Genomic DNA, 24,993 nt, shown 5'->3' with positions numbered 1-24,993 from the left:
GGGCCTGCAGGCTGGGGGCTGTGCATGATCTATGTTTATATTTGTATCACCTAACAGCGCCTGCTACAGACGAGGTGCTTAAGAAATATTTGTTGAATTGGATTGGGTTGTCTGATACATTTGATCGGTTCATATCATCCTGCACAAGACAGTCCTATATTGGGTGATAAAAAATGGATTTTTATTCCCTGGAACGCTTATTTTTGTTTAAATGGGATTTTGATAAATATGACAATCAGACACTGCACGGCCCTGAGTCATCAGCCTTACCTGCGAGCGCAACCAAGTGTGGCAGGCAAAATCTGTTTGCCAAAGCAATTAATTCCAGTGGGTCCAGGTCCAAGTTAGGTGACAACTGCTTGGTATAGAGATAATCCAACACCGCCTGCATTGACATCTTGTTTATGTTCGGGAGATACACCTGAAATGTTATTTGAAAAGCTAAGTTCTAATGAAGAAAGCGGTGGGCATATTTTCAGGCTACGCTGCTTATAAATATCCCAACTGTGTGATTCAATATTGGCAAGTCTGGAACGCCTGCTTTGAGACTGTGTATAGAAGCCATTCACTATTTATGGCTTTAAACATAACAGTTTGATTTGTAGATGACAAAAGAGTGGGGCTGCCTGACAAAGCCTGATTTGGCATTTTTAAATGGCTATTTGGACTTATAAATCAGACAAATGGGCTGTAAATGTATGATGACATTATAGGCCCTCCTTGCCAAGTACCTTATAATACTCTATTGTGGGGAAAGAAATCTCCTAGCAACATGACAGGTGTTGGGGGGAGCTGCAAAGTGCACTGTTGCTGACACACGATAGAGCCCAGCTCTCTAAGATGTCAAAACAGAGGATGCATATCCACCCTAGTCGCCACAGTGACTGGCTTGATTCCAACATTCTATCAATATGTACTAATGCAATCTACACACTTAATCATTTTTCCTATGGCACAGCCACATAGGTTCAGAACCACTGGAACATTATCAGGCATCAGTAGACTGAGAGAACCCACAGAAGTCCCTTGCCTGAGACTTCTGGGGGAATAGTTGGTTGGGTATGGGGGACTCTCCCCTGTGGGACTCTGCTCATCTCCCTCCTGAGTACAAATTTGTTGCTGAAATTTGCTAGAGAGCTGGGAGTGCTGGATGGCTGGGTGTGGATTAATGAGGATATATACTGTAGAGCAGCTACTCTTCATTGTGGGTCTCTAACTAACTCCCTGTCATGGGCCCTGATGTAGTACAAATGGTGCCACCAGTGTTTGCTATCGGGACAATGATGATTATAAAAACTAACCTTCATTGAAGGCCTCCTATATACAAGAGACTGTGCTAAGCTTTCTGTACGCGTTATCTAATTTGATGCTGGGGGAAGTGATTATTTTGCTATTTAAAGATAAGGAAATTGAGGTTCAGGGAGGTTAAGCTCCATGTACAAGGTCACACAGCTAGGAAGTGGTGGCTGGGATTTGAACCCGGGAAGGATAATTCTAAAGTCTATGTTCTAAAGTCTATGTGTTCAGAACTTCTGTGCCGTACTAGAAACCTTTTGTGGCAAGGAAGCAAAGGTTTGGCTTACCATACAATAAACTACCACATTTTATTCATAGTTTTTAAGAACTAGATTTCTAAGTTCAAAAGGATGAACAGTTGTAAACTTCTTAATTCTGGTGTTTAATAAACCTCTATACAGCATGTAAAGATATACATCTATCATAATATATGATTACATTTATATTATATATCTAATCTCTCTTGATGTTTACATAAATCTATATATATCTGTCTATCTATTATCTATCTATCTATCTACCTATCTATCTATCTATCTATCAATCAACAGGGCTCATGGCCAGTGCATTCTAGTGGTGTGGGTCCAAAATTGTTGAAGCTACAGCAAACTTCTATACTATTCTCCTACACAGCCACCAGCTACCTCAGAGTGGGTATATCCTTTCAGACTAAGCCTTCCCTTAATGTATCAAAGGAAACACCCAGAAAAATTCCTAGACATATTAAGAAAATTATTCCCCCTTCAGATATAGTCAACGAAAAACAATTATGATTCCATAAATAAGGTGCATGAATTGTTACCATCAATGATTTGACAAGTGTGACTGTTTCAAGTTTTTAGCACAACCTCTATAATATTGCATTGTTGGAAAAGTCATGAAGCATGTTTGTGACACATGGCACTAATTTGTTTTTGGAAGTACCAGAGTCATTCGTATCTATGTTATTGCTATGTCATTTGACAGCTGGCAGTTCTAGCTTCATTCTAAAAAAAATCGAGCAATTTGGTTGAGTTTCGGAGATTTTACAAGTTGAAAATGGAAGACCAAACTGCATTTTTGCCATATTTTACTGTTTTACTTCCCTGAGGAACATGAAGAAAATGATCCTTTTTTGAAGCGACTGATAACTGGTGATGAGAAGTGGATTGTTTACAACAATGTGGTGTGCAAATGGTCTTGGTCCCGACGTGATGATTCTCTTCAAACGACATCGAAAGCAGACATTCATCAGAGGAAGGTTATGCTCTCAGTGTGGTGGGATTTTAAAGGTGTAGTGTTTTTTGAGCTCCTACCAAGGAACCAAACAATCAATCGAATGTTTACTGTCAGCAATTGGACAGTTTGAATGAATCCATCATCCAGAAACGTCCAGAGCTTGTTAATTGTAAAGGAGTTGTGTTCCATCACAACAACGTGAGACCACACACAAGTTTGATCGCCCATCAAAAATGATTGGAGCGTGGATGGGATGTGTTGCCACACCCACCATACTCGCCTGACCTTGTGTCATCAGACTTCCATTTGTTTCGCTCTCTTTAAAACTCCTTGCGTGGTATAATGTTCAATTCAGATGAGGCTGTATATCAGCACCTTGTTCAGTTTTTCACAAGAACAAGGAATTACGTAGCTCACTGAAAGATGGCAAAAGGTTATTGGACAAAATGGGCAATATATCATTCATTGATCTTTGTTCTTGTATAAATAAATGACCTTTGAAAAACAGACAAAATACATCATGACTTTTCTGACAACGCAATAGGTAGAACTTGGCAAGTAGAAACTATTACTAATATTATTTTAGAATAAAGAAGCCACTGTACTGTCATTAATTACTATTCCAGTGAACCTAACACTGACTATACTTGTGTGTAGGCTTACCTACATCTATGTTTATGTACACATGCATTTATTTATAGATACCCACAGAAACTTGCTTCTATGTATATGAGCACAAGGCAAAACATCATTTCTCAACGGTGTTTGAATTAGCACAATTTTCTAGATAATTGAAGGTTAATTAAGTTGCGAAAGTTTAAAATTTGAACGTTTTTGATAGTGAAAGTACAGTGTACATCTTATAAAGTGCTCTAAAGTAACAGTGTTTGTAAATATGAAAAGTTCCAGAATTTCCTGTGAACACCTGTTCTCTCAGAGATGGGGGTGTCTGCTGTTTCTGAAAAGGGCATGAAGGACAGGGCAAGGGGCTGGGGAAGGTCCAGGAATGTCACTAAAATGTTGTGCGACATTTGAAAAATCATTCACCCTCTCGGACTCTCAGTTTGCTCATCTGTTACATGGGAGGGATTTGGAATAGATGGTATCTAAAGCTTTTTCTTCTTTACTGAGATCATGGATTTTGACGATATTCAGATTACCTTGGCATATGTTGGTAAGAGTGTGTCTGAACTCATGGCAAAATGGACATTGTAAATTAAAAAAAAAATGTTCCTAGCAGTAGGGGATGACAGACTCCAGCAAGCTGCCCTACCCCAATACTCTCAATGTCTTTGGGGGGTTCTGACATTTGTAATCATTCATGACCTTCTTGCTAATGATGCCAGTATGTTTTTGAAGCGATGGCTCCTTTTGGCAAATAATGTTAGGGACCTGTAGAAGTAACGAGCAAATGAGAATAAACTAAAAACACTTTCAGAACACACATTATTTTTCTCATGGCTTTTTTTTAAGTCTGTTTCTGTGATTTCAACATTTATAATGAACTGTATAACTATGGAGAGACAATTTTATAGGAGTTTTAAAAACATTATAAATAAAGCTACATAAGAAATGGAATTAAGAATTTGCATCCTACCTGCTGGATGTAGCTTAAAAAAAAAGAGTAATAAAAGAGAATATAATGCTACCCTAAACAACGCCCCATATTCCAATTTACTTGGTTTAAAATTTTAATTGCCAAGATCAGCTCAGACTATTAGGCTTATAATTGGAGACGGTCTCCCAGAGAATGAGAGAGGATTCTGGACGCAGAGCATTGCTTACTACAACCCGGGCATGCATTTTTAATGAACGACTTGCTGAGTACCTCTGGGGAGAGAATTATGCTTACTGCTGTATAAAAAGTAATGAGAAAAATTTAAGTAAAATAGTGTCTTCTTCAATATGAAATGATGAAACGTGTTAAAGTAACATCAATGGGCATATTTTATCCTTTCCTGGATCTGCATTGAACTCTATTAATGCAAAAATAAATAGGCTGAATTTTGTGGGGGGAGTCAGATAGTCACAAGAGAAAACAGTTACAATGTGGCCTAAAAAGGACAAATCCCAAGTGCAAACATGGGCCTAAATCAAGCCTGGAGCCTTTTCTGAGTGGTTGAGTGCTCTTTCCCACCCCCATAACCTCTTCCACCATGCTTTGCAAGTTTGGGAAGGGAACTGGGGGCTTTCACTTAGTGCTTCCAGGGGACAGAGATCCTTAATTCCTCATTGGAAAGAATTTAAGAAGAGTCCTCTAGGATAATGACCACTACCACTTCATGGGCGTTGGCATGTTCTAGGCACCAAATTGGATGCTTTATACAGGTGCTCTCATGCCTTCCGTGCCCTTTGAAGAAGGTTCCCTCGTTATGCCCATTTTATAGATGAGGACACAGGTTTAGAGAGGGCTGGTCGCTTGCCCAAGGTCAAGCTGAAACTAGATTTCAAAACTACAGAACTAGTATAGTGTATAATGGAAATAAGGAGAAGGAGCAGGAGAGGGCAGGAATGTGAACCGCTCATGGCATTCTTCATACATTGGCTTGAGGAATTTTGGCACAGACCTTCAGTTGCTTGGTTCCATGGTCTTTGTCTTTTGAGCTGGGTTGACTCTACCTATGATTAACCTCACCTACAGCTCTAAATTGTGAGTGACCTCATCTTTCGGCAGGGGTGAGTGCTCAAGAGGTGATCGCCTCCAGGAGAGGCTACTAAACATATACATGTGCCTTCACATTCGCTGCCAAGTTTTTGTTTTGGTTACCTCTCCTGCACATTTTAATCTGGAGACAATTACAGTCCATTCTGGGAAGGGATAAAGGAGATTAGCATTTGCGAGGTCAGCTCTGACAGCGTCCCCTTGTGCCTGGGTTCCTGACCTTGATCACCTTCTCTCTGCTGGGTTAATCGCAGGGCCTCTGCAGCACCATCAGCCCACCTTTCAGAGAGCGGAAAAATAAGGGACGCAGGCCTCTGGGCTCCTTATTGCTGGAGATTATTGGAGTCGGTGAAATGCCATTTGGATAAAATCTTATTAACTGGTGGCTTCCTCAGATTTTTTTGGAAGTAAGAGGCAAAGAATATCAGTAATACTGCCTACATCAAAATAAAGCTGACAGCTCCCGTTTATGTAATGTTCACGAGGTGCTTTGCAAGTGTTGACTTAGACCTCACACCCACACTGTGGGCTATTATCGGGTTTTTCAGATGGGGAGACTGGAGCTCAGAAAGGTGGTCCCTTGCCTGAGGCCACACGGTATGTAGAAGAGTTGGGCTTTGAGCCCCAGCTGGGCAGCCTTCACAAGCTGTAGTGTTTTCAGTAACAACTCTGAGAGACACCTTTGGTGGCACAGGAAAGACTACATTTGGTTAGAAGTGAGGACCTCCTGATTTATAAAGGCTGGGAGACACCAGAAGGGGTCATCAGGATAACTCTGCCATCTTCTCCCCAAACAGCAGACAGCTTTTTGCTGGGGATTGGTTTAGGAGCAGCTGCAGTTTGTTCTGGAAGCAGGAGGATGGCTTAGTGATCTCCACAGCCTTGGCCGTCCCTGGCTTGTGAGTCTAGGATTCATTTCCCTCCTTGGGGATGTAAATGCAGGCTCCTGGGTCACAATAAGAGTGCTCAGATTTCTGGTGTGAGAGCCCCTTTTGAAAAGTTAGCCATTGTTTTCTGTATTTCTTTTAAATGTTTGGAAAGGTGCTGAGATGAGCAAAATAAAGCTCTTAGGACAATAAACTTGACGGGGTGTCCCCATGGTTTTTTTTTTTTTTTAAGATGGTCAAAAATACTTGCAAAACTCAACAAAAATGCTTGCTCACCTCTACACTAAAGTTAGAAGTGCTTGAATGGGATCTTTCTTTCCCAACGGAGTTTATAAAAAGATGAAGGTATAGGGTCTCCAAGACATGGCTTGCTTGCTCTGCTCTACGAATATCCCTCTTTTGGAGATAAGTAACCCAGAGGCTTCCATGAGACCTAAGCACTTTGAGAGGCGTGTTCAGAGGAGTAGCCATTTTTTCTGTTACTGTATCTCCTGCCTTAACAAACCCTCAGAGAAGGCAAATTAGGGCAGAGTCTCAGGAGGTGTGGCAGTTCAAGGGGACCTCAGGGGCAATGTAGTGGTCTCTCATCTTGCAGATGAAGAGACTGAGGCACAAGGAGATGGTTTCTAAGGTCCCCCATCTGGTTAGGGCCAGAGCTGAGCTTAGGAAGTAAGCGACTGAAGAAACACTTCACTCTCTTGAATTCCTGGAAGATAGGCTCTGCCTCTCTTGTGTATGCTTTTGATAGTATGTTGCCTGGTGACATTTTAAAAAAGGTATAGCTGATAATGTTTTCAGGGAAGAGGAGAGCTGTGGCGATGAAAGGATACACTACATGTAAAGTACTTAGGTGCTCACACATAACAAGTGGATCATAAACAAAGGCTCCTCATAATTGCAGCATTTAGAAGAGGGTGACCTGACACTCAAGCTATTTCCTGGAAGTAGTTAAAGAATCAAAGTCATCTGGCTAATAAAGCACTTCATACAAATACACAGATACATTTATAAAGATACCACTCAGGCTTTTCAGAAGGCACGTACCTCACTGTTGGCGCTTTCCACAAACGAGCCCCCGAACATGGCAGCCATCCACTTGCAGCTACAGATCAGCAGCGGTTTGTGGGCACTGATGGCTCCATCATCCAACTTAAATGTCACATCTGCCCAAGGATTAAGGAAACACCACGTGAGCAGCCTCGCCGGGAGTTCCAACCGTATTCATCAATCTACATTTCTTGTACTTTCTCTTCCATATCTTACTGATTTTATGTCAACTCCCACCCTGGCACCCCCAATTCCCTCCATGTTCTCCAAGGGTTAAGGAGTAAGCATTTAAAATTACACATAGGGTCACAACACAAATTCTCTGAACCATGAGGTAACATAAAGGAGAGAAATATTTTCTTGTTCCCCATTATGAACAATTTTAAACATACAGAGCAGTGGAAAGAATACTACAATGATAGCTCATGTATCACATTGTTAATATTCTGCCATGTTTGCTTTAGCTATATATTTATATATGTAGACATTTTTGAACAGATAGCATTGCACTGCATTCCTAACTACTTTATCAAGAGTTTTCTAAAAATAAGAACATTCTCCTAGGTAACTATACCATTATTGTTCCTAAGAAAATTAACACTAATTCCCTCATATCATCCACTATCTAGTTTATATTAAAAATTTTCCAATTATCCCTAAATTGTATTTATAGCCCTTTTTTTTTTTCTTAAACAGAATCCAATTGCGGCTCCCACACTGTATTTGGTTATTATGCTTCTGTAGTAAGGACAGGAAGATTTCATCAACTTAAGGCCCACTGTTTAATTTGCTTCAGGTTTGTAACTTTTTTTCCATTAACTTTTAAGACTGCTTCTATATCCTGATGGTTAATGTTTGGAGTAAATATTACTCATAAGCTTTAAAATTTATGAACAGGGTCAGTAACCACTTACTAAATGTATATTGCCATGATAGGTATTATGAAAGATAGAGACAAAAATAAAAGTATCCATATAAGCAGAAGTCAGGAAGTCAAATTTTTATAAACACACACACACACACACACACACACACACACACACACACACCCGGAGAACAACTTCAAAGCAAAAATAGTCCAAGCATGTAAGGTAGTAAAAGCATGGGTCTGTAACCTATCTTGGATACAGGCCAGCAGGATGCTGAGGCAATTCTGTAAGGATGCTGTGGGCAACTCATGGCATAGTTATCAAAGACAAAGATGGAACAAGAAAAATATAGAAAGGAGTGTGAGAACAAAAAAGGAGAGGTGGTGGAAAGAGATAAGACACCCCTGATGGGAATGCAGAGGGTCACCAAAATTGCCTCATGGAATTCAGTGGCCTTAAGGACCTGAAGTCACTGATTTTTGTCGTGGGTAAGTACTGAAGAGCCATTGGAGAACAGACGTGGTCAGGGAAGGGATCCTGAAGGGGGACCCTTAAGCATTAAACTGACTGGCTCAGGCTCAGGGGTAACAGGACCTGCCCTTGGAAGCATTGTGATACCATGGCACTTTAGGGGGAAGCCTGGGTTCAAATCCTGACGTTCCCATTTACTACCTGTGTAACCATGCACAAGTTACCTAACCTGCCTGTCCCTCAGTTTTCCCATCTGCAAAATAGAGATAATATTTAGCCCTTAAGTCTGATGAGAATTAAATAAGTAAATACGGGTAACTTAGGTACATGGAGGAAAAAAAGAAATACTTATACATGTTAGTGACAGCTATCCTTTCCCTTGCTCATGTCTGCTGAGGTTTGATAAAACACAAACAAAGGTATCCATGACTCAGCCATCGGACCCACTCACCTGAGAACGTCCCCTTGCTGAGACACTCTTTTATCCGATTGGCCTTCCTGACGTGAAATGCTTTCGTAATCTCCTGGTTCATGAAGGCTTCCTTGTTCATGATGTTTTCCACCATCATCCTCAAGTCAAACATCTCCAGGAGCTCCGCAATCTGAGCCAGGCCCACCAAATCCTTTTCCTTTTCATCCAGCTGCCCTGTGTAAAGAAACTGGAGCAAGGTCCGGAATGGGCCCGGCTGGACAGAGGCGTCCATCCGGACCACCGTCACAGGGCCCACACGCTTTGAGATGGGATTGACTTGCATTTCCTTGTGCATGCCAACGAAGCCCTTACTCCAGCCCGACAAAGCCTGCACCTCTGGGCTTGAGCCCTCAGCTTCCAGCCCTGGCATCTCCTGTTGGGACAGGTTCTGGCTCGAGGACTCCCACTGATCGGCCTGAGGTGTCCTTGGGGTGCCCTCCTCCCTTTCCTCATCTGGGTCAACACTCAATGTCTGCCCCTGGAAATCCCTGCTCTGCCTCTCCATCGCACCAGCGCCTTCACTCCCATTTGGGGTTTCTTCACATTCCATTAAGAAAAGATCATAAAATTTGGACGAGGAGGTAGCGAGGTAAATTCGGTGTGCAAAGATGTGCTCCTGGTCCTGAAGGATGAACAGGACGTCGGCACACAGGGGATTGTCCAGCAAACAGGCAGCTTCGTTCGTCCCCGCGGAGGGGCATTCTGGAACTTTGATGACCGGTGGAGGGGCTTTTGGAGGTAGGAATGGTGCTTGAAGCAAAGGTTTCTGCACTTTCTTTAAGTGGGATTTCCAGAACTGCAGGTGCCGGCGGGCAATCAGGGCTGCTCGGATTGCGTTGTCAAACACGTCCTTGACTCCAAATTGGTCAAAGACGCTTGTTTCATAGTACGGGATGCCAAGTTCCTTTGCAACCTCGCGGCCTTTTTCAGGGGGAAGAATATCCCCTCTTTTTATGGGCCTGAAATATTTAAAAAATTAGGATCAGCCTTATTTTAGGGAAAAAATAGTAACTCGGGTTTACCTAAGCACCTAATTGAATTATACATTTAAAATCCTATTCCGGTTTTTAATAAGGCTCTTGAAAAACCTTACTACCAACCTCAAGTCTTTCAAATATAAAGGCCTTATGACTACAGAAAAAAAAAGTGCTTTCAGTAGTAACCACAAATATCAGCCTTTTACTAGCTTTTTGTCCTGGGCAAGTTACTTAACCTCTTTAAGCCTCTGTTCTCCCATCTGTAAAAGAGGAATAGTAATAATGAGTACCTACAACTTAAAGGACTGTTGGGAGGTTTAAATGAGATAATATGCTTAGCATAGTACCTGGTCCACTCTGCCTGATACATGTTAGCTGTCATCATCAATATCGCCACCATCATCATCATCTTTATCTTCATCACCTTACGCTTAACTTTTGCTTTACCATTTTAAACTGAATCCATATTCGTGTTCTCATTTGAACCTCCCAGTAATGCTATGGGTGTTATTTTCCTTCTATATTCTGAAGAAACTGAGGCGGAGAATACAGAGGGTTTGCCTAAGGTGACATTTGCAAGTGTCTGGGAGACCTCTACTAAGCCGCTAGAGTCTAGAGCTCCCCAGTTCTGGATTAGTTAAATGGTGCACAATGAACAGCGCATTAAGTCTCCTTTATTAGATTTGTGAATCTTCTTTTAAGTCTCTCCCCTTCTCTTTTCTTTCACTGTCTTCAGTCTAAACTCATCATCTTTTCCTTGGACCAGTGCATTAGCCTCTTAACGGGTCTTTCTTCAGAATGTCCACATTAGCCTACAGCTCTCACTGCTGCAGGAAAAATCTCTATATAACACAAGTGTGACTTAACCACAGTTCTTTAAAAGAAAAAAAAATGTCCTCTGTTCCACAAAGCTCATGGAATAAAGTCTACATCCTTTAGGCTGGCACGGAAAGCCCATTTACAATCTAATCAAAGCCAGGGAGGCCAAACCTTTGGAAGCAGTATATGCAGAATAGAGCTGTGATTATAGCGTAACCAGGGCAAAGACAAGACAGATTCCAGAACATCCACGAGATGGGACCTGCTGTTACCCTCTTCACAAACATAGAGCACTTGATTCTGAGACACACTCTTAGGAACTGATCTTCCTATGTAAGTATTTGGTTTTCAAGACCAAAGGTAATGTGTGTGACAGGTACTGATCTTAGGAGAAATAAGATAACACTGGGGAGAATTTGGATTTGAAGACCTGGATTGAAAAGAGGGAACACTGTAGGGCTTTACAAAGGCGGACAGGAAACATAGGGAAGGTTTAACTTCCAGGCTTGCTGCTGTGGGCATTTTGTGCTCCTTGTTCTGAGGCTGACTTGAAAACCACTAACTGATGAAAGTTTTCAAGGTTTAGCTCAAATACTACCTCCTTTATGAGCTCTCAGAATCCCTCTAGAGAAGAGCCTGTCCCCTTCACTGTCTTCTAGGGCTCCATCACTCTCCTCCAGTCCTCCACGTGTCTATGGTGGTGAGGTTTCATCATCACAACCTATTCTTTCATACAGAAACCTCTGAGGCCAGGGGGGGTCTCTCATTCACATATTCAATTCCTACTCATGTATTTAAGGCTAGAAGGATTGTGAAAACTGAACATGAAATGTTTTCAGAAAATGTATCCAAAACATACCTAGAATACGATAAATTGTCTAAACAAAATACCACGTGCTTGTGCTGTGAGAGCATAAAAAGTTGTGTCCATATAAAATTTTGCAAGGAGCCTAGAGCAAACACTGAAGGAAGGTATCAATATCAGCATTTTTTGAAAAGCTATGCTGTCCAGAAAAACACGTAGTTAAACATATATAAAATTATTTTGTGGGAATATTCAGGGAGCATAGGTTTTTAAAAACTCTTACTCTCCCCCGCCCCCAATTGGTATCCACATTTTATATAGGGTGAAAAAAATCCTCATTTGAGTTGAGTTTTAAACTTGTGACACTTTAAAAACATAGCCACAATGTTGTTGTTTTGCAACTATAGGTCCATACGATTTTTTAAAAGTTGGACACTGTCATTTTGGGAATAAAATACTCTCAGGCATTAGATTGAGGAAAATGAGAAGATTCAAAACACTTGGATATGTGTATTTGTAGGACCCTGATGTTCCTGGGGCAAAATATTGTGGCTGACCATACTGAATGTTAGTTAACTTTAGGATAACAATCATAACTTAAGAATGATATTATGAGTAGCTAACATTTTGTCTAATATTTTACAAATTTCAAAGCACTCCTCTACACACCCTGTCACAATTAGAGAATTCACTTCAAGCACTGCCAACCATTTAGAAAAAAATGGGTTCCTACCTAAGAGGTGATGGAGAGCATGAGACGCGTTCAGGATGTGCCTCCTCACGATGAATAAGCTAACTGAGAGCGTATGGCTGGCTGATGGGGTCCCAGGACCATTGAAGAACAGAACTCTAGACTATAGAGACATCTGCTACCTCTAAATTTTAATTTGGCCAGCATAGCGAAACACTGAGTCCCTTAGCTTACCTTGCTAAAGGGCGTCTGGCTCGATTAACAGCTTCGAGATCAGCATAGCGGAGATCTAGCTGGCAGCCAACTAGGACAACAGGTGTGCGCGGGCAAAAGTGCTTGATTTCTTGATACCACATGGTTTTCACATGATTTAGGGAATTGGGATTAGCGATCGAAAAACAGAGGACCACAACATCAGACCTAAAAGGAAATCACAGAAAAATCTCTATTGCCTTTTCATCTTTTTTATCATTATGGTTCCTCCCCTCTCCCATTCATCTACTGCCAATTATCATGTCACAATTTAAAAAAAAACCAAAGACTAAATATTAAAGTACATCTCAGAGTCATGCAAACAGCCTGAGAAGCTCCCACATTCCAGCACCAACACAGCTTGAGTTCATTTCCATATTGCACTGCAGAATGCCTCTGCATTGAAAAGTGTCCAATGAAGCTATTTTACAGGATAGATGGTTACCCAAACTTGACTCAGTCCTGGAACCACAACATGCTGAACTATTTCTGTTCATTGCAAGAAATAGTTCCAAGATAAAAGAAAATAATACACATTGTCTTTTACCAGTTTAAACATAAAGGTGATGATGACTCAACCCAATGAGATCAAGCAAACAGTTTCAACATTACTGAAAATGTAAGAGGTATTTGCTGTACAAGGTCGGCAAATACACAGAAGGATTTCTACCCTTCTTCCCACTGAAGCACACATGTAGAGAGCACAACCACTGATCTGTTTCTGAATGTGCAGGAATTTTGACTCTTTACTAGGTATAAGGCAAGAAGGGAGTATTTAACATAAAGTTGGCAAGAGTTAGATGGGTGGCTAATTAGATGAAAAAAAATGTTGGAAGCAGGTTTCTTGAATGTTATTGATGACACATGGCAGGTATATGGGGAAAATAAAAATTGCTTTATAGTCAATGTTGACATAAAGACCTTCCATTTTTATATCATAACTTACCATTCCAGAAGCCAAAGTACTGTTTTACAAAACAGTTAGTTGTTCAATTATGGTGTTTGACAGAGAGCTGCTAAATGGTATCTTCAATCAGAATTATAAACCATGATTCTAGGTTAAAATAGGCTGAATGATGACTTTGAAACATTGAGGCAGAAGAGTATAAAGAACAGGAGAAGTTATGCCCAAGGAGTCAAGACTATCTTGCAGCTAAATTCAGAAATAAACTCTTACAGTTTTATTAGATGTTAATTTATTGCCTTGATTGTTTATGTAATGAGAAGAATCAAGTTGATGAATCAAAACACCTTCTTTTTAAATCATTAATGAGCTTTCCCCCCTACATATCAATGAAGACAAACAAATATATCCAGGCAACCATAAAATTTCTAAAAATAATCATTTGCAATGCAGAAAACTGCAGGGTGCTTATATTAGATGTAATTCACAAGTTGAGTCTTTAAATTTATATATGTATATATAAGTGCACCAGGCCACAGCCAACAGAGGGAAACATCCTGAGATTAAAATTTTTACAAATCATAAAAGGAGGACACCTAGGACTCAAAGTATATGAATGGATTAATTTGCATGTTGAAAATGTCCTTGAAATAAAGATATTAGCAGAGATTCTTGGACACTGGAAAATATTGGGTTGTTGGAAAAATCATGACGTATTTTTTGTTTTGTTTTTCGTTGCAAATATGCATCATGACTTTTCTGACAACCTAATATAATATGTGTAAAAATATGCACAAATATATAAATGAAAGGGAAGCATGTCTTGTCTTTGCAATTCTGATTTAGTTAATGGAATATTCTGTGCCGAGTCTTACTTCTAATCAGCATAAATAACAGTACCCAGTAAAGCCAAGAATGCTTTGAATTTTACATTTTTTAGGAGCTGAGTTTTCTATTATTCATAATCCTATTTATGTAGGGTATCTAATGCAGCTCTGCTGTAAGCTTTGTCCTGATCGTAATATCAAGCCATCATGAATTTTGGCACAGGGAGAATAATATGGCAATATCTGAGGTTTGATATTATAAAGAGCTGAGGAAACATAGTCAACACCTAAAAGTGGAGTATTATGTATTTGTATAAAATTGTTCTAATTGGGGCCTTCTATTTCCATATTAAGGCACATGACTATAAAGGAAATCATTCTCAGAGCTTAATTTACATGACAGACATGTAGCTAAATGTCAATTCCGTTATCTAATTTTATGATACAGCATGTGATGTTTTGAAATTAGAGCTAGCTCGGTTTCCAAGGTTACCGTGATAACACTCCTGCCACTGAACACATAACTAGTTACTCTCCAGATGACCTATAAACAAGTACAGACAGGACCTTGGGGGTTGGAAAAAATGGAATCTCCTGATGATAGCAGCACAATGCCATCACACAGTACAGGATCAGAGGGTCCACCTTCTAACTATGTTGCATCAATACCTCAGTGCATGAAATGCTGTTGGAAAGCTAGAAAAAATAATTCAGTGCTCTGTAAATATTTTGCCTCAAAAGAATGATAGTTAAAGAGAAGAGATTGCACTACTCCTGACACTAAAATAACTTCCTGAGTCAAAATTCTATTTGTATCCTTGGAATAAAGTTATTCTATATTCTTAATGCACATTTAGGGGCTGTGAAAATCTGTCCCCATTATTTTACATTGAAAGCAGTTAAAAAATATCATATTTGCTTAAATGTCCTTAATTTAACCCTTGTTGATCTAAACGTAAGTGCAAGTTAAGAAAACATTGTGTATAGACGATACAGAATCCTATCCTTAGGGCCTGCTTCCTGAATGGAGAACCTGAAACCTGATTTTAACCAAAAGGTTGAGAGTCAGTGGATGGAGTGATAGGGCCATAGAAAGACGCTGCTCTGACAGCTCCTCCTCATCTCAACATTCTTTTCTAATTCCTAATTCTCAACACATCAGTATCCTCTGTGACATAAACGCCTGTAGAGCCAAGTAACTTTTCTGAGCCATTTTTCTATCTGGTCAAAGAAGGCACCCAACCTGCAGCTAAGAATATCTCCAGCTTTAGGCAGAATTCCAAGGAACTAGAGATATTAAATAACTTTGAATCAAAACAATCATTCTCGTGTGGAGACTGTTCAATGTCTGACATGAGCTCATGTTTAAAAATGCCCTTCCTACAAAAGATAAAAAGAAAAAAGGCGACTTCTAGCAGTTTTACTTCTATGGCTCTGTTACAGTTTGTTTTGTTGCGGGTTTTTTTTTTTTCCTTTGAAGAGATGAGTTTAAAAATAAATGGGAGGGGGAGGTGTAATGAGGACAGTCTCACAGAGTAGGCAGTAGGGTTAGCCTAGTAGTGATCTCAGTGTTCCCATTTCAGCTGTAAAAAGAATCTGATAGGATTTCAATGGAGTCTTGCAACTATTCGGAGTAGAAAGCACATGAATCTGAGAACACAGAGACAAAGCATGGACTAGACAAAACTCTGAATGCCAGAACTTGAATATTAAGAAGGGGTAGGAAGAGGTTTGGATTTTTTTCTTCTTCTTCTTCTTTTTGACTGGGTTAAGTGGCTGTATTAAAGAAAGCCAGGATTACAAAAGATTTAAGAGTGCGTAGTCTTAGTTGCTTGCCTGTGAAAGTTTATTTTTCGGAGAAAATGTGATTTCTGTTTCCTAAGGGAAATATCAATATAAAAGTTTCCCTAGGGTACAAACACATCAAATAATGCTCATGAAGTAATGTTTTGATTAGTTAAGTAAAAAACAATCCAAAGTAAATCTATGTGTTGGAACAATTGTGAATCTTCCGTTTCATGGAGGGGTAAGAGGTGGCGAGGGGATCAGAGAGAGACCTAGTAATCCAAAAATGCTTGAGCTGATAAAGCCAACCTCAGTTGTATGAGTTTTTCTTCAGATATTAAACAAACAAAAAAGCATATTTTTTTTTCAGTTATCTTTCAAGGAGAACACTGGCCAAAGATAGCATGTAAAAAGGTTGGCATAGATATTTGGATAACATAAGGAGTGCATTCAAAGTTGGGACCAATTTTTGTTGGAGGATTAAAGAAAAAAAAATCTGAAAAAAGCGCATCTTACATACATATCTTGGCCCAAGCTAGACTTTAAACAGCAAATGCCACACATGTTCTCAAGGTCTGTCTTTATAATATCTACAACCAAATGTAGCAAACTTGGTGGGAAAAGATCAGAGAGGCAACCAGGAGCTAAATTGCTTTTCCAAACTGAAACACCAAATTCATCCTTTGAAGAACTGGTTGAAAAGGGGTAGATAATCAATATCAAAAATTGGTTATTAGTAATGAGTTTTCTGAGTTCTTTCCAATCACAAAAGTGCTGTCTACTTAGTTTGCCTTCCCTTTTCTAGTCCCATCTATTTTGTCACCATTGTCCAGCTAAGGAGCTGTGGGCCTCAGGTTTTCTTATCTGGTTAAGTGAAAAAAAGAATTCCTAAATTCTCCTTTATCTAAGATCTGGCCAATTTGATGGGCAATGTGAAGGATAGTACAATAGCTTCCATCCAGTCCTTCAAAGCGCTGTGAGTGCGACAGCCAAATGCTCTTCTCCATCGTGCCAGTTCTGGTCGGGTGTCTTGCTGATGAACACTTGCTGATCAAGAATAAGCTAACAATTATATTAAACTGAGTCTTGCTTGGAATTATCTCCTTTTTCACAAATTTTAAGCCTCTTGTTCTATGATAAGATACCACCTCTTTATACGTCACTACTCACTACTGCCTATTATTATGTCTTTTTTTTTTTTTTTTTTTTTACTAGAGACTCCCATATCCTTTATATGGGTAGAGATCACAATCACATTTCAATGGGTTTCTTTTCTTTGCCAATGTACATAAGTCCCCTTAGGGTGAAGATTCACGTAGAAGTCCCTGATCTCCACCTTTGGGGGATTCAAGCTTCCTCTTCCCTGCTGATAACCGAGGTAGGCTCTTTACAGAAACATTTTCAAAACTATTCATGTCAACAACACACCTTTCATGCATAGAGTCTGACAGCGCTATGCAAACAGACAGATCAAAACAGCACAAAACAGCTGGGAGCATGGCAGAGGGAAGAAATGTGTCACACGTGGCTTTGGAAACTTTTAGTAGGGGAGCAGCCCGGTGTGTATGAGATGCAGGGGGAGTGGTCAGTGATGGTGAATACAACCACCTGGAGAGGAATGGCTGTGTAAGCTCATACTCATGGAAGATGGAGAGGCCTGAGGGGGGTGCCTGGCAGGGGTCTGGGGAGAGCAGGGCGGTACCATGCAGTGCCCTGAATGTGAGCAGAGAAATCAAGTCAATACTTTACCAATAGCAGTGAGGCTTCTTAAGTACAGATGTTATGTGGGGAAAACTGTGAAAACGCCCTGAAATATATCCAGATTTGGGAGTGATTAGCATGCGCAACTATTTCTTCCAAGCCCGTAACTGCATGTTTAGTAGGAAGCAGCATTTTAAACCAGTCTTCCCCCACCCTCCCCAAATGGGACCAAAGCAATGAATGCTCTTAAGTGCAGAAAGCCATAGCCACACCCCACCAATGCCACCAAACCCTAAGATAGATAATACTCGAGTCTTATAAATGGTTGGGCCTACCATTGTAGTACGAATATAACAGGGGACAATGGCCCTACCTGAGAGGGTTGCTGGTTATCATCCAATGGAAACCAGCTATTTTTCATTTGGTGTTCTGTTTTCTATCCTTAGCAATCTACTCTCCCTTTAGTAATATTCGTACACCTCCCACAATCATCAGAAAAAGTTGAATGCTTGTGAAATTGGGTGAAGCACAAGTAATTTGTTAGAAGAAATAGCCTAAGCAATCTCACTTAATTTCTGGTCAATGGAAGCAGGAGGCATTGACATAAAGAACAGCAGAAGGTGGAATTGCGCTAAGAAATTCCCTCCCCACTCCACCTCTCCTTCTCTTTTCTCTTTGGCTTTCCCTGAAACTAAATGACTGAGGAACTTCTTTCCTACACTGTTAATGTTTCCCCCTGAGAGCAAGACTGCTTGTAAATATAAGAAAGCCTCTTTGTCAGCTAGAATGTCAGATGGGAGCTCTCTGGAATTAACCTCCCTGACTCTTCAGAAACGAAACCGAATAAACCGGCAAGATCATTCTACCACAATAAGAAAGGGAGTTTAACCCAGGCCTCTCAGCAATCCTATCTGAATCCATAAAGGTACAAGGACTTGTTAACTCCCTTATCCAGTATCAGTAAGCAACCATTTGATCCTTTCTTCCAGAAATATTCACTGATAACCTGTGTATCAGGCACTCTTCTAGACATCGCGGATACAGCAATTCGGTAAAGACGGAAATTGCTGTCCTCCTTGTGCTTATTCTCGTCATGCTTATATTCTAGGGGAAAACAGAGATAATAAGCAAGAAAAATATGTAAAATATGTACCATGCTAGGGAGTGCCAAGTGCTAAACAGGAAATAAAGCAGGAAAGGGGGTAGAAATATTGGGGAGCAGAAGTTGCTGTTAGAATGTGGCCAGGGAGGGCCTTACTGAGAACCGGACATTTCAGTAAAGACCTAAAGGAAGTGAGGGAGCTAAATTGCTGATATCTTGGGAGAGAAGACAGTGGAAAAGGAAGTGGCTAGAGTGAAGACCCTGAGGCAGGGGTATGCCTGAGATGTTTCCCTGAGGGCAAGGGTGGGGGGACAGCAGAAGCTAATCTTAGAGGCAATGCCTTGCCAGGTCCAGTTACCGAGGGCCTCGGTGGTGTCCGGCTCTTACTATGAGTGAACCAATAGACCATTAGGGGTTTTTGAGCACAATGACATGATGTAATGTATGTTTTAGCAGGATCACCCCACTGCTATAATGAGAACTGACCAAATGGTGGTGGGGAGAGGGTTGTCAGGAGAGAGAAGGCAGAAGGAGAAGACCAGTTAAAACATAATAATCCAGAGGGAGATTGTACTGACTTTGGCCTGGGAGCAGATGGTAAGAAGCGGCTGCCTTCTATTGTTTATGCAGGTGGACGGTAGAGCCAACAGGATTTGCTGATGGACCAGGTGTGGGATATGACCAAGAGGAGTCACGAATAATGCTCGAGTGCTGGCCCTGAGCAACTCATTCTTTCCTGTTCCTGGTATTGATGTCCTTAGTTCAGCATTTCTAATGCTCATTATCAAATAAAAAAAGCTTCATAGATATTGGAGGATAAAAAAATATAGATGCAAATATATCTGCAGACTCAAAGTCTAAAAGAAATGAGGGTGGTACAGATATATTTTGGGTTTTAGATGATCTGGCATTGCTGCAATCATATGCTTAAATGTTTTAGTATAGAATCCATAAATTTCCACCACCTTTAATTTTATGAATTATTTGTATGCATTTACTCTAATGTATTTTTGTTTGTTTATTTGTTTTGGATGAGCACAAAGCAATAATAATACACCTTCATTTGTTCTACCTAATGGCCTCAATCTTTGGGCAAATGGAATATATATATATATATATATATATATATATATATATATATGATTATTTTTTAAAATGATTCTTATAAAAATCTTGGAAATGATACCCAGAGAAGAAACACCTACAGCTGGAAAAGTGTTAGTATTAATACAATAAGTCTCTGTTTAAGAATAGTCATTCAAATAACAGAGTCCAAAAAATATTGACAAATCCAAATATTTGGAGGAATAAAGGAATTTTGGGGGTTGTGGATGACTGTGCCTCCCTCCTTGTTTTCCTGGCTTGGCAGCTTATCTTATCATTTGCTAATTCATTTAAAGAGAGGTTAGGCATCAATGTTTCCCATCTTTGTCATCTTCAGGTTGGCACATGATTTGTTCTTACATTAAAAGTGCAAATATAAAATTCAACCTAGTGAAATAATTTGGAGTTTGTTATAATGATATTTCTTTGTAAATGCCTTAGACCAGCGGTTCTCAACCTTCCTCATGCTGCGACCCCTTAATACAGTTCCTCATGTTGTGGTGACCCCAACCATAAAATTATTTTCGTTGCTACTCTATCACTGTAATTTTGCTACTGTTATGAATCGTAATGTAAATATCGTTTTGTTTTCCGATGGTCTTAGGCGACGCCTGTGAAAGGGTCGTTTGACCCCCAAAGGGGTCGCGACCCATAGGTTGAGAACCGCTGCCTTAGAAGATCCTGGCTTGTAGAAGATCAATCAACAAATTCATGTACTCCATCAACTAACATTTATGAAGCTCCTACCATGTACCAGTCCGAGGCATTGGAGACACAGAGTAGAAAGACAAAAACCCTGTTCCAAAGATACTAAGAACAATTGGATAAGGGGAACAGGAGGAGAAGATTAAGGAGCAATTTTCAAATAATGCAAATGTGGCTGCAATAGAGATTTGCAAAGGTATTCTATGGGAACATAAAGAAGAGACACTTCACCTGGATTCCAAAGGTGATAGGGAGGGTGAGAAGAGTATGAAGAGACTTCTGGGAGTTAGTGACCCCTGTTCTAAGTTCTTAGAATATTAGAGGTAACTAAATAGGTAAAGAAAAGGTGGGTTAATTGAGTAATTTCTATGCAGACGTAAAGTATGTCTGTGGCCTAGTGGCTATCGAGGACAGGAAACCACACACATCTTGCTATGCCTGGAGCAAGAGATGGGGCTGCAAAGGCAGGTGGGGACTCAGTCAGAGAAATTAACCACAGCAGATCCTCATACCTTTGTGTAGCTGCCTAACCCAGTGAGAGACATCCTGATGGCTCCACAGTGCATCCAATTCCCAGCTACAGCGATTGAGTAACAAAGGGAGAAGGTCTTTTTTATATGCCCAGAGGGTACCATTGCATTCTCTAGTTCCAAAGCAAACCCACCAGGGAAGACAACATTGTTACTATTTGGTGGGGACATTGAAAACTTTCACAGAATGTGGTGTTCTCTATTTGGCTATCACAGGGTAACTTGTCAAATGCATCGCCTTAGGAAAAGATACAAACATGACCACAGCCAAAGATGTAGGCCACTTGGTCAGACTATGAACCCCACATCTGAGGGTTCCATCTCTGGGAAAAGGGATCCCAGATTTTGGGACAATTTGATAGTGTGCTATCATTAGTTTTGAGATTCTAGAACATTTCCATTTCCCATATTCTGCTATTAAGAATCTGGTCCATTTTTTCCCCCTAAGTTCACACAAATGATTTATGTTTTCAATGATAACTAACTTTAAATTCTATAATTAAAACATATATTGTCTACCATGCAAATTTTCTCACTTCGTAGACCACTTTTGTTGCCATAAAAATATTTCTATTTAAAAAAAACGATTGAGGTACAATTGAAATACACTAAACTTTGCATACCTAGTGTTCAATTGATTAGTTTTGACATAGGTATGCACCCCTGACACTATCATCCCAATCAAGATAAAAAACATTTCCATCCTCCCAAAGTTTCCTTGTGTCCTTTTGTAATTTATCCCTCCCTCCATCCTCTTTCCCAGGCAACCGGTGATCTACTTTCTGTCACTATAGGTTAGGTTGAATTTTAAAAAAAATTTATAGAAATGGAATTATACAGTTGTGTTCTGTTCCTCCTGGTTTCCTTCACTCAAAAGCTCTTTCTCTAATCTTCAAGAGATTCCTCCCTTTTGGCTGAGGTTCTGTAAAAAGCATCATGACAATTCTATGGCAGTGTTTACCAAAGCCTGGCCTGAGGGCTGCCTGCTTTATAATCACCAGATACTGGCTAAATTTTGCCGATTCACCTTTCTCCCGAACTTGGACGTCAAAACAGCCAGTGAGCTTCGGCATCCTCACATACGAGAACTAGCAGTTTCAGCCTAACCTCTTAGGGAATCACTTCCTGTTCCTTGGTCCAACTAGCTGCTTTTTTTACGTCTTTCTACTGATTTCTGTAACCTGGGCAAGTCTTAGTCCTTTATGCCATAGCAGTAGTTAGGAGTAAGTATCTTTAAGACATAAGTTGCAAGAATTTTCCTAGATCCCTTCGTACCATACATTCAGCAATGTGGTTTGGGTCACTTATCCATAAAGTACATGCATTGCTAAATTGCCTCCCTTGACTCCCTTGCTATCCATTTATAAAATCTCCCTTCAGGGCCAGGTCTTGGATGAAGAGAGTAACCACTTGCCTCAGGTGCTAAATTTAAAGAGGTGCCAGAAAACTCAGTAATACAAATAAAAAATATATTTAAAAAAAATGAAAGTGAAAAAAATCCATGATGAACAAAATACCAAAACTTTAAAGAAAGTCAGGAACAGTAACAGTGCTATACTGAGCCGGAGGCAGAAATAAAAATCAGTAATAAGGATCCTATCTTTTAAAAATTATATTATTTCTATTTTATTCCCAAGGTGAGTGCCTGATTCACCTCACCCTAGTCCTGGCCCTGGTCCACCTCTGCTTGATATGTTTCTCTGCCCAGCAGGCTTTGTGCCGTGCTGAAATCATCATTAGAATGTGATTTCTGGCTCAGCATTGAAAACGTGCCACGAACAATAAGGGCTACTTCAAAACCCTGTATCTAGATGCATTAGCTGTTTCTGACTTTTTCCCTCACCATCAACCACAAAGGACAGCCAATCCCAGACAGACGAAAACATTGGTCACCCATAGTCCTGAATTTTTTAAAGGGCCTCAACCAAGCTTTCAAAATGGGATGTATTCATGTTGTATCTGATTACATGTGCCTTCCACGTGAAACTAGACCTGTCTTATCTAAATAGACACACAGAAACCACGGCTCTGATTAATGCTATCATTTAAAACATGTACTGCACATGAGCTAACAACATTGGAGAAAAATCAGGGTGTAAGAATAATTTATATAATAAATGGATTCTAACTAGACTGAAAACATGCCCAGAAACTGTTGGATGTAAGGGTAAGTACAGCAGTTCTGCATGCTCACGTTATATTTCAGGGAGAAAGCATGCCATATAAACTATAGTCGTCCCTTGCTATCCATGGAGAATTGGTTCCAGGACCCCCCACAGATGCTGAAATCTGAGGATACTCAAGTCCCTTATGTAAAATGGCATCATATTTGTATGTAACCTACACATATTCTCCTGCACACTTTAAATCATCTCGAGATTAGTTATAATACCTAACACAATGTAAATACTTGTAAATAGTCTTTATACTGTATTGTTTAGGGAATAATGACAAGGAAAAAGTCTGCACACGTTCGGTACAGATGCAGACATCATAGGCTTAACTACACAGTCCACGTCAGCAACTATGTAAGTGTTTTCCGAATATTTTTGATCTGCGCTTGGTTGAGACCACAGATGCGGAGCCTGCAGATATGGATGGCCAACTGTACTCAAGATTCCCACAAAATCTCAGGAAGTGCGCTTGAACGTATCATTTTTATTAAAAGGGAAGGGATTCGTGTTTCGCTACTTATGGATACATACAAAGAATTATTTGCTGTGCATTAAAAACTTAAGAGGAACAATGGAATATTAGAGCTGGTGATAGATGGTGAATGCTGGTTTTCAGTGCCTGCTAAGAACAGCATGTGAATTACCCTGCATGAGGAATAAATTTAAGCTAAGTTTGTCATCAGTCATCGCTGGTGGAAAGGGAGGAGAGAGAGACTTTGGAGGCAGACAAAACTAAAGGAAAAACTTCATTTCCATTCACTCCTAGCTGTCTGATCTTGGCCCCTTTCTGTGTCTGTTTGCAACTGTGAAATATGCCTACTTTGCAGGGTCACCACAGGAATGAAATGGAACAAGATTCATAGAGCACCCAGCCCAGGCCTGGCTCACAGGAAGCCCCAAGTAAGTCATAGCTGCTGTTATCACCACTACCTCCGGCACGTTATTAAGTGTTTAAAGGCTTTATTAAGTGTTTGAAGGGTATCTGACCCAGAGACAGATCCATGATGGAGGCTTTCAAGGAAAGGAAACAATGTAATTTATAATTATTTATGTGTGGTGTGACTATAGGAGAGGAGCAGAGGGACCCAGATGTCATAATGAAGGCAGGTCCCATCCTATTTGTCTATATTTTCAGTGCCAGGTACCTACGCATGAACATTCCATTCTCAGAATAGTTCCAGGGAAAAACTTTGAGATGAGTGATATCCCTTTAAAAAGAGCCTCTGTTCTTGCCAAAAAAAGAGCAGCTGATCACAGTCATGGTTACTATGTACAGTTTTGTTCTTAACATTTTAAAAGATCCAGAAAATAGCTTCAAAAGTTCATGCAAAAGTGGATAAAAAGGGGCTGGCCAAGTGGTGTATTAGTTAAGAGCTGGCTTGGGATGCCAGCTCTGAGCAGCAGGGCCCCGGTTTGGATCCCACATGGGCCAGTGACACTGCGCCCTCTACAGCTAAGATGGTGAACAACAGCTCAACCTGGAGCTGGGCTGCCGCGATGTAGGCTGCAGCAAAGCTGCAGTGGGCTGCCATAAGCTACCATGAGTGGCTGGCAGCCGGCACTAGTGGCCGGCAGCCAGCGTGAGCTACCAAGAGCCACCATGAGTGGCCGTCCAGTGGCCGGTGACCGATCTGCCTCACCCAGGAAGAACGCAATGATAATACCAATATGGGCCAGTGAAGCGATGTCCTCCAC

At 40.4% G+C, this 24,993-nt stretch overlaps 1 protein-coding gene across 6 annotated transcripts in view; it reads right to left on the bottom strand.

Moving 5' to 3' along the window:
* The window catches only part of RHOBTB1 (Rho related BTB domain containing 1), a 146,552-nt gene that overhangs the window by 8,562 nt on the left and 112,997 nt on the right, over positions 1-24,993 (bottom strand). For 5 of the 6 annotated variants that reach the window (XM_019638390.1, XM_019638389.1, XM_019638386.1 and 2 more), the window contains 4 exons: positions 12,449-12,634; positions 8,902-9,881; positions 7,108-7,226; positions 271-421 (listed from right to left, as the gene is read on the bottom strand). In XM_019638390.1, the coding sequence (XP_019493935.1) occupies positions 271-421; positions 7,108-7,226; positions 8,902-9,881; positions 12,449-12,634 (1,436 nt within the window). Of the gene's footprint in view, positions 1-270; positions 422-7,107; positions 7,227-8,901; positions 9,882-12,448; positions 12,635-17,731; positions 17,790-24,993 lie in introns of all 6 variants that reach the window. The other variant, XM_019638391.1, reaches the window with a different exon arrangement.

The sequence above is a fragment of the Hipposideros armiger genome, unplaced genomic scaffold (genome assembly GCF_001890085.2).
Source record: "Hipposideros armiger isolate ML-2016 unplaced genomic scaffold, ASM189008v1 scaffold_39, whole genome shotgun sequence".
Taxonomy (NCBI): Eukaryota; Metazoa; Chordata; class Mammalia; order Chiroptera; family Hipposideridae; genus Hipposideros; species Hipposideros armiger.
Note: the sequence above shows the minus strand (reverse complement) of the source record. Positions and strands in the feature narration are given on the sequence as shown.